Source organism: Danio rerio, chromosome 16 (assembly GCF_052040795.2).
Source record: "Danio rerio strain M-AB ecotype USA chromosome 16, GRCz13ab, whole genome shotgun sequence".
Taxonomy (NCBI): domain Eukaryota; kingdom Metazoa; phylum Chordata; class Actinopteri; order Cypriniformes; family Danionidae; genus Danio; species Danio rerio.
This window is the reverse complement of record NC_141036.1, coordinates 58,165,198-58,175,000: the sequence shown is the minus strand read 5'-3', so window position 1 is coordinate 58,175,000 and position 9,803 is coordinate 58,165,198. Positions and strand designations below refer to the sequence as shown.

General features: G+C 33.4%; 2 protein-coding genes across 36 annotated transcripts in view; one reads left to right on the top strand and one right to left on the bottom strand.

Moving 5' to 3' along the window:
* Nucleotides 1-8,806, top strand: part of ubr5 (ubiquitin protein ligase E3 component n-recognin 5) — a 107,480-nt gene extending 98,674 nt beyond the window's left edge. For all 35 annotated transcript variants that reach the window (XM_087285284.1, XM_087285282.1, XM_087285281.1 and 32 more), the window contains 5 exons: nucleotides 353-508; nucleotides 3,776-3,889; nucleotides 4,458-4,602; nucleotides 6,261-6,346; nucleotides 8,069-8,806. In XM_087285284.1, the coding sequence (XP_087141410.1) occupies nucleotides 353-508; nucleotides 3,776-3,889; nucleotides 4,458-4,602; nucleotides 6,261-6,346; nucleotides 8,069-8,281 (714 nt within the window). In that variant the 3' untranslated portion in view covers nucleotides 8,282-8,806. The remainder of the gene's footprint in view (nucleotides 1-352; nucleotides 509-3,775; nucleotides 3,890-4,457; nucleotides 4,603-6,260; nucleotides 6,347-8,068) is intronic.
* Nucleotides 1-9,803, bottom strand: part of fabp10a (fatty acid binding protein 10a, liver basic) — a 141,764-nt gene that overhangs the window by 103,281 nt on the left and 28,680 nt on the right. The window lies entirely within an intron of this gene.

Genomic DNA, 9,803 nt, shown 5'->3' with positions numbered 1-9,803 from the left:
GGGCAAAAAAAGCCACCAACATAACCAAAGAGGAGTACATTTGAACAATACACAAGTAGTTATTAACACTGAGTAGATTTTTTGATTCCGAGATGGGGTCTGGCTGCAGACTCGGTGCAGATGCAATCTCAACTGCATCCAATGCTTTTTAATGTGCTCCCCTAACCCTGCCTCTAACCCTCCCATCACAGTGATGTCACTAGCTCCATTAAGTGCACTGTGACTGACATTGCATCTCCTGAGCGATGCAGTCTCAGCTTGCATCATAAAGGCTGCATCCAGATACTATTGTTTATTCCCCATTTACCAGACTGTAGATCTCTCCTAAGGCTTGAGTTGTGTTGTCCTGCAGGTGAACTGGCACGACTTTGCGTTCTTCGACCCGGTAATGTACGAGAGTTTGCGGCAGCTCATCCGTCACTCTCAGACTGAAGAGGCGGAGGCTGTGTTTGCGGCGATGGACCTGGCCTTCGCTATCGACCTCTGCAAGGAGGAGGGAGCAGGACAGGTAAACGAAACAACTTTTGTTTAATGGAGATTTTTCTCAACACATTTCTAATCATAATAGTTTTAATAACTCATTTCTATTAACCCTTTAAGACCGAGACAGCCGCCCGCGGCTAAAAATAAGTTGTTCTTAAATGTTTAATAACTTTTGATCCGCTGATCCGATCCGTACATTTCAAAGATTGGCATAAAGAAGAGAATCTCAGAGTATCACAAGAGTATCACATTACATTCACAGACTTTCAGAGGCTCTGGAATCAGTGTGGTTACGTCATAAAATTTTGACAACGCTGATTTGACAAAGATTCTTGTATCTCCGGACAAACCAGACATGATACATTGATGCATTGTCCCTCCTCCATGCCCAGATTGGTTCAAACTCGCTATCTCTCAACCAATAAGCATAGGTTTCGCTTTCTAAACCATCAATCAGCAATTTGAACAACCCGGAACGAGAGATAGGCTGTATATTTACGCACGGCTAAATAAAACGCGAAAAAAAAAAAGGTTTTGCATGAAATAATTATCATACTAATTACTTTTGCATGCACAACAGCACAAAAACATGACAAAACAGTGACACAGCAAAGACGAAGTGCTGGTCTTGCCGTTTTCAAAAGACGCAAATGACGGTGCGGCTGTTTGTCTGCAAACGCAAGTTGAGACGCAGCAGGGTCAAAACCATATTCATGCTGGCACATAAAACCTAAGGATGGTCCATATTGAATCTAGTTTAGTTATGTAACTATTTATAGTATAGTAAATATTTGTGTCTATGTTTTTACTGAGGATTTGCACCATGTTTATTTGGACTTTGACGCATTATTTCTTATTTCTTGCTTTTTATTTGTTCATTGTAAGTGGTGTTGTTTATGGTAACTGAAAATATATTATTTGGAAAAAGTCAAATTTGCTTCAGTGTTCTGTTATTTTGTAACATTTTTTTCTGTTTAGTTCATTCCCAGAACTTTTGGGCAGATACATTGTCAGTAAATAAATGCATTTTTTTTCCCCATTGAAAAACGCCATGGAATAACATTGAAATAAATTGCTATAACTTTCTCAGGGAATGGTGGATGTAAACAATTTATTTTGGAAGTATAAAACAACATAACATGTATTTCTAAAGAAAAAAAAACAAGCTTCATAAGGTTTTGTTAGTAATAACTAGAAAATGCCACTTTTTTAAAAAACGTTTCTGGAAAATTCTGGAATATTTTCTGTCTGTTCATATGTTTTTGGACCAAAAAATATTTTAGACTGGACCTTTAAATGATACAGATTGAAACTTCAGATTCTCCTGTTTAAAATAACATATGACACTTGAGGCTGACTGCTAAAATAAAAACAAAACTGATTTAAAAAAAATAATAATATAGGCCCATTAGGTGCCCACAAATTACCTCTAGGTCTTTAAGGGTTAATTGATTTATTTTCTCTTTGCCATGATGACAGCACATATTATTTGTCTAGATATTCTTTAAGATACCAGTATTCAGCTTAAAGTGAAATTTAAAGGCTTAACTATGGTAAAGTTAGGGTAATTAGGCAAGCCATTGTATAACAGTGGTTTGTTCTGTAGACAATGCAAAACTAATATTTAGGTATCTCTAAATATGTATCTCTAAATTGACTTTACGTTTGGTTTAAAGTCAAAGTTATAGCCGAAAGCTTAATAACTTGAGCCATTTACTTCAGTCTTAAAACACCAGATACAAAAAGTATCAACAATTTGACACACTTTTGTATTCATTATTAATGTATTTCATTGCACAATGATGAAGTGTAAAAAAGAAAGAGCGTTATCAATGCAGGGCAAGTTTATTTCTGTAGCACATTTCATACACAATGGTAATTCAAAATGCTTTACATAAACGACAATAAAAGAAACAAGAAATGCAGGATTGTGTGGTTGCTTTCGTTCTTTTGCAGTTAGCTTGTCAATAGGGCAGTATTGTGAAATCGATCATTGTGACAGCCCTAGTTTAAGGTGCAATTTAAATGCTTAATTAGGCAAGTTAGGTTAATTACGCAAGCCATTGGTCAACAATAGTGCGTTCTGTAGCCAATCGAAACCAATTACAGGGCTCAAAATGAACCTTTTTGCTTGGTAGCACCGGTGCTCCTCACTTTAAAAATGTAGGTGCACCAGCCAAAATTTAGTCACACCCACCCATTGTTAGCCCCGTTACTACAAGTAATATACAAACAGATTGAAATCAAAACTAATCAAACTAAAAAACAAAAAAATATATATATGCATGTGTGAGGAAAATGTCTCAATGCAATCCCAGTATCACAAGAAAATAGATTTTTATAACAAAACTGAGTGACCAAAAGATACACGGATCGCTCACTGGCCCTGCACGCACTGCTTGACATGAATGAATCGGTTATTGATATAACTGTGCTGTTCTCACGGGTTCAGTCTGATATTGCACTGATGCTTTTGACATATACTGTACCTTATTAAATGCATACGTCATGTAAATAGCAATACCGGTCTTTTCATGAGTAGCGATATTAGTTTAATCAGTGTAAGCCCCTTTGTGATGGTGTACGTGGTGTTAAATTTTACATATAGCTACGGTGGACAGCATCTGGGGATCATATGAAGGATTAAACAGAAGCTCTCGTGCTAGTTGTGGCAAACAGTTAGCTGAAAATTCCATCCCACAGACTTTTCATAGCGGACTTGAAGCCAACGGAAGTCTTTTATCCACTCTTCTAAAAGTGTAGATGGTGGATTAACATTCAGCACATGATAGCTACGAAGATGTGTCATTATTTGTAACTTTAGATAGTTTCTAAAACAAAATCTGTGACCTCTCTGGACAGAAATTTCGAATATGGACCAATCGCTTGCTTTTTTTAATGTCTAATCATCTCGTTATTCCCGCCCCTTTTTGCAGCGCCATACAACAGAATTTTCTAAGCTCAAACTCTATTGTTACCGCGGCATGAACCAACTTGGAGCACTTGGTAATTAAAGTCAGGTGTGTTTGATCAAGGTAGAATCTGCAAGAAGGTGGCTCTCCAGGAACAGGGTTGGGCACCCATGGTCTAAAGATAGTAAAGGCTGCTATCTGATTAGGCAGATTTGGATGAACAACCTATGCATGCAGCACACAAATGCTCGGCGCATAAAATATATTTAATTTATTGCACGTCCCTGTGATCTATTATCACAATAGCAGTCATTTTTTTACCACAGAGTGAACAGCTCAGTCTTTATCACACATGTTGAGTGTGTTGTGTTGATGTGCAGGTGGAGCTGCTGTCCGGTGGAGTCAACATGCCGGTGACGCCTCTGAATGTGTACGAGTACGTGAGGAGATACGCAGAGCACCGGATGCTGGTGGTGGCAGAACAGCCTCTGCATGTGAGTGCAATTGTAATATTGGACAAAATCTGAGTTGACTATCAAACATGTCACTGAAAACAAGCCAAAAATCTAAAGTGTGTGATGAAGCCTATTGAGCCTATATTTCAAGTTGAGGGCAGTTATTTTTTTGCATTTCTAAATTAATATTTCTTTATAGTTTTTAGTGTTTTTTTTTTTAAACTTATTTTTAGTCTTTATTTCAATACCATTTTAAAAATAGCTATAAATGTTTTTTTTTCTTGGTTTAGTTTTTGCTTTGTGAGCATTTCTATTTAGTTTTTATATTTAGTTTAAGTTGTAGTAGTTGTGGAGTGAACAGAACACTGTCCAGAGTCAACAAAAATAAAGGTGTTTGCACAGTCTACATGAGTTTACTCTGCTGCAAATCTTTAGCGAATAAAATAAAAATAATTGTTTGAACAGTCAGACACTGAGCCTGTAAATATGAACCACTGATTTACTGTTACGGGAATCGTTATGAGCACGTATTATTCTCTCATTAATCGCTTAAAGTTTTTGTGCTTCTGATAAAAACACAGTTGTAAGTGAAGCTGTCGTTTTGCAGGCCATGCGGAAAGGTCTTCTGGATGTGCTTCCTAAGAACGCTCTGGAAGATCTGACAGCGGAGGATTTCAGACTGCTGGTCAACGGCTGTGGAGAAGTCAACGTCCAGATGCTCATTAGTTTCACTTCATTCAATGATGAGTCAGGTTTGTGTTTGGATTATGAACACATTGACACTTTTCATAACCACTTAAATTAGACTGCACGATATAAAAAAAAACTGACATTGAGATAATTCATTTTTCTGCCATATATATATATATATATATATATATATATATATATATATATATATTTGCGCAAGATGAATGACATGGGAGAGGATTGGGAAGTTTAAAAATGAATTCTGTCCCATCCCGCTCCTGTTTAAAATGCCTCCCGCTCCTGTACCGCTCCCATATATATATTTTCTACTTTTAGTCTTTATGTAATACATAGAATTTGATTTTGTCTGCTGTTTTAGACCGCTGCTGAATCCCTGTTTCTAGATTTTCTGGAGATCATTTATAGTAAAGAAAAAGAAAAACAGTACATAGTTCACACCAGGCTGCATTTTACTCATTTATTTAAGTTTTTTTAATTAACATGTTAACAATATTCATCCATCAGGCTCTTGCATAATGAGAGAAATGCAGCATGCACACTTTAAATGATTAAACATCAACACATTTAGAATAAAAGGAGTCAAATAAGCAGCAACAAAAGTTATATGTTTGTATGTGTATGTATATGTATGTATCTAATATATATCTAAAGTATGTATCTAATATAATATATATTATATAAATGTATACATTGTGTGTGTGTGTGTGTGTGTGTGTGTATATATATGTGTATATGAAAAGAATTCATAATTTTACATTGATTGGGATGATTTTTAGGGGAGTGCATCTGCATAAAATATGCAAAACATAAAAATAAATGGTTTTCAGTGAAGTCTAAAAGCATTGAGTTTGGTCTACGCTGAGTCTTTATTGTGTAAGTAAATATACACATTTTTCTTTGGTAAAGTTGCAAATTGTATAAAATTTCTTGTGCCCAAATAGTTTAAATTTGCTTGACAATTTCAAGCATTAAAATCACAATAAAATAAAAATATTGTCCCCCTATTAGATTAGGTCATGTTATATTAACTCCAACAGGACATTGCAGATTTTGCGATGAGACAATCGCACATTACGATATCGATGCTGAAATCATATATTGTGCATCCCCCACTTAAATTTATTATGAAAATTGCTTAAAATGACATAAATATTCATTATTTCCTTTAAAATGTAAAAATGATGAGTTTGTTATTAACTCATTATCAACTCATTCTGAATTAAAGTAAACATTTTATTTACATGAACATCTACCTATTTCCCAAGTGAGTTTTGGGACATTTCAAATAAATGTAAATGTGACAAGGGTGCTAAAGAAAAAACTAAAACTTCAATCGAGCCAGTTCTTTTTTTTTTATTTTTTTATTTATTTTTTTTTAATCATCCACAAAACCACAGTGTTTAAAACATGAACGTATTGTATTCCTGATTAAAATAAAATTGTACCTGCTTTGTACTCAAATTTATTTGTAGATTTTTATTTTTCTAAATTATAAGAAAAATATTACATTTAATAAATTTGAGTATAATCTTATTGCTTTAAGGTTGCTATATATATATATATATATATATATATATATATATATGGTATAAAGGTTTTTTTTTCTTCTATTTGTTTTTTAATAATGTAATTTACTTATAAGCTAAAGTCATGCATTGTGTGTTTTGTGCTTAATTGTGAGTTGTGTTTTACCCTGCAGGTGAGAATGCAGAGAAGCTGCTGCAGTTCAAGCGCTGGTTTTGGTCCATCGTTGAGAAGATGAGCATGACGGAAAGGCAGGACCTGGTGAGACACTACTGCATGCCTTTACTCCACATTAGACACGTCCCAGCAGTTGGATTTGTCCATATTTAACCGAGCAGTTGGATTTGTCCATAATAAAATAATATATTATAATTGAATGTAAATGGCACAATTTAAACCAATAGCTGGTTTATCCATAATTGACCCAGCATTGGTTATTTTTTAAATTAAATTAAATTTACACTTTTTTTATCCAATGGTTGGGGTTGTTAATATTTAACACAGCATTGTTATTATTATTATTATTACATTTAAATTACACTTTTTTAACCCAATGGTTGGGTTTGTTCATGTGTAACCCATCATTGGGTGAATTATTTTTTAGTCTTGTTTTTTTACAAAATTTTAAATAAGTTTTAACCCAACTTATGGGTTTTTTCCTATTTAACCCAATTTTTGGTTACCCAATAATAAGCTTTTTCTCTGTTTAACCGAACTATGGGTAATTATTATTACCCAATTATTATTATTTTTTATTTTCAGTTTAATTGAAATTATACTTTTATGTTTGTCGATATATGACCCAGCATTTTTGTTTGTTGAATTGTTTGCAATTAAATGTAAATTTAACATTTTAACCCAACAGTTGGGTTTGTTGATATTAAACCTATCATTGGGTGATTTTTTTTTTTTTTACCATTTAAATTTAAATGACACTTTTTAACCCAATGCTTGTGTTTGTACGTGTTTGACCCAACATTGGCTAGTGTTTGTTCAATTCAATTTACATTACACTTCTTAAACCCAGTGGTTGGGTTTGTTAATATTTAAAACAACATTGTTTATATATATTTTTTATTATTATTTTTAGATGACACTTTTTAAGCCAATGGTTGAGTTCGTTCATGTTTAAACCATCATTGGGTGAATTTTTTTATTTATTCATTCAATTTATATACTTTTTAACTCAACAGTTGGGTTTGTTCATATTTGACCCAATGTTCTTAAATTTAAATGTTTAAATATTAAATAGTTAAATAGTTAAAACGACACTTTATCTCAGTGGTTGAGTTTGTTCATATTTAACACAACATTGTTTAGATTTTTATTTAATATTATTTTTAATTAATATTTTTAATCCAATAGCTTTGTTTGTTCAAGTTTTTAATCCAACATTTTTTCCCCCAAATAAATTTAAATTACACTTTTTAACCCAATGGTGTGTTTTTTGGCCCAATATTTTTTTTTATGTTATTGTTTTTTTCCAGTTAACTTAAACTAAACTTTAACCTAATGGTTTTGTTTGTCCATATTTAACCCAACATTTTTCTTCAGTAAAATGACACCTTTTAACCCAATGGTTGGCTTTATTTAACCCATCATTGGGTGATTTATTATTTTTATTTATTTATTTATTTATTTTTATTAAATTTAAATGACACCTATTACCTCAACTGTTGGGTTGGTCCAAATCTGACCCAACATTGTTTTTGTTTTTTTCCACTTAATTAAAATTTAATTAAAGTTTTCGTCCATATTCACCCTAACATTGTTTTGTTTTTTCTTCAGATAAATTTATTTACTCTTTTTTTTAAGCCAGTGTTTTTGACCCAATATTGTTGTTTAGTTAATTTTTTTCTGTTCAATTTAAATTACACACTTTAACTACACTTTAACCCAATGGTTTGGTTTGTCCACATTAAACCCAACATTGGGTTCAGTATTTTCAGACCGTATTTTCATTAGTGTGTGTGTGTCCCGCAGGTGTACTTCTGGACGTCCAGCCCGTCTCTGCCGGCCAGTGAAGAAGGTTTCCAGCCGATGCCCTCCATCACCATCCGCCCGCCGGACGACCAGCACCTGCCCACCGCCAACACCTGCATCTCTCGCCTCTACGTGCCACTTTACTCTTCCAAACAGATCCTCAAACAGAAACTTTTACTAGCCATCAAGACCAAGAACTTCGGTTTTGTGTAGATGAACGAAACTCGTTTAATCGTTGTGTAATATTACTAGTTCCATTTTTGTAGATTTATTTTTCTTTGTCTATACAATTTTATGAAATTGAGAAAGTGCTGTCGCCCCCCTGGCAGTCTTATCTTTTTGGGGTCTGCGTTGCAAACGTGGACAGCTTGTTCTTATTTTTTGTTTCTTTTTTTTTATTATTATTATTATTATTATTATTATTATTTCCGGTTATCGGAGTATAACGCAACATTCCTGCATTGGCTTTTGTAAAGTTGAAGCCTGCAGCTCCATTGGCTTGAACTGTAACTTCCCGTGACTTTGGCCTGACGGTAAACTGTCCCGCCAAACCCAGCCAAAGACGACAGCAGGAGTATTTAAAGAAAAAGAAGGTTACACTGTGATTTATGATTTTTTTTTCCTGCCCTAAACATAAATATTACTATCACTGAGAGTTCACTGCTGCCTTTGTGGAAAGTCATTTTTTCTTGTATAGAGGGAGTAGGGAATTTCAAAAATAAACTTGGATGCAAACTAGTGTTCTGCTTCATCCTTTATTCTGTTTCTTTCTGCCTGCATACAAAATACTACAGTAATTTAGAGTAAATACTGTGCTGTTTTTGAACCATTCTGTTTATAAAATGCTTGATTTAATCTGTTGTGTTGATTCTGTAGTTGCCATGGTAACACCACTATAGTAATTGATCTATTGTGTTGATTATATAGTTGCCATGGTAACAACTATAGTAATTGATCTATTATGTTTATTTTATAGTTGCTATGGTAACAGAATTATAGTAATTAGTCTGTTGTGGCGATTTTATAATTGCTATGGTAATGCAACAACTATAGTAATTATTCTGTTGTGTCGATTCTATAATTGCTATGGGAACAACTATAGTAATTGATCTGTTGTGGTGATTCTATAGTTGCTATGGGAACACAAGTATAGTAATTGATCTGTTGTGGTGATTCTATAGTTGCTATGGTAACATAACTATAGTAATTGATCGGTTGTGGTGATTTTATAGTTGCTATGGTAACACAACTATAGTAATTGATCTGTTGTCGTGATTCTATAGTTGCTATGGTAACAACTATAGTAAATAATCTGTTGTGCCGATTCTATTGTTGCTATGGTAACACAACTGTAGTAATTGATCTCTTATAATTCTATAATTGCCATGGTAACACAACTATAGTAATTAGTCTGTTGTGTCGATTCTATAGTTGTTATGGTAACAGCAATAGTCAACTGTTTAGTGATTTTATAATTTCTATCGTAACAAACTAGAAATTTATTTGTTGTGGCGATTATAGTTTCTATGGCAACACAAATGTAGTTTGCTTGTAATTAGGCAAGTTATTGTATAATGATGGTTTGTTCAGTAGACATTTGAAAAAAAATATAGCTTAAAGGGGCTAATAATTTTGACTTTAATATGGTGTTTTTTCACATTAAAGGAACAAATCAATAGAGAATAAAATAAATAAATAAAACAACTGGGAATGTATGAGTTACAAGAAATTTGCA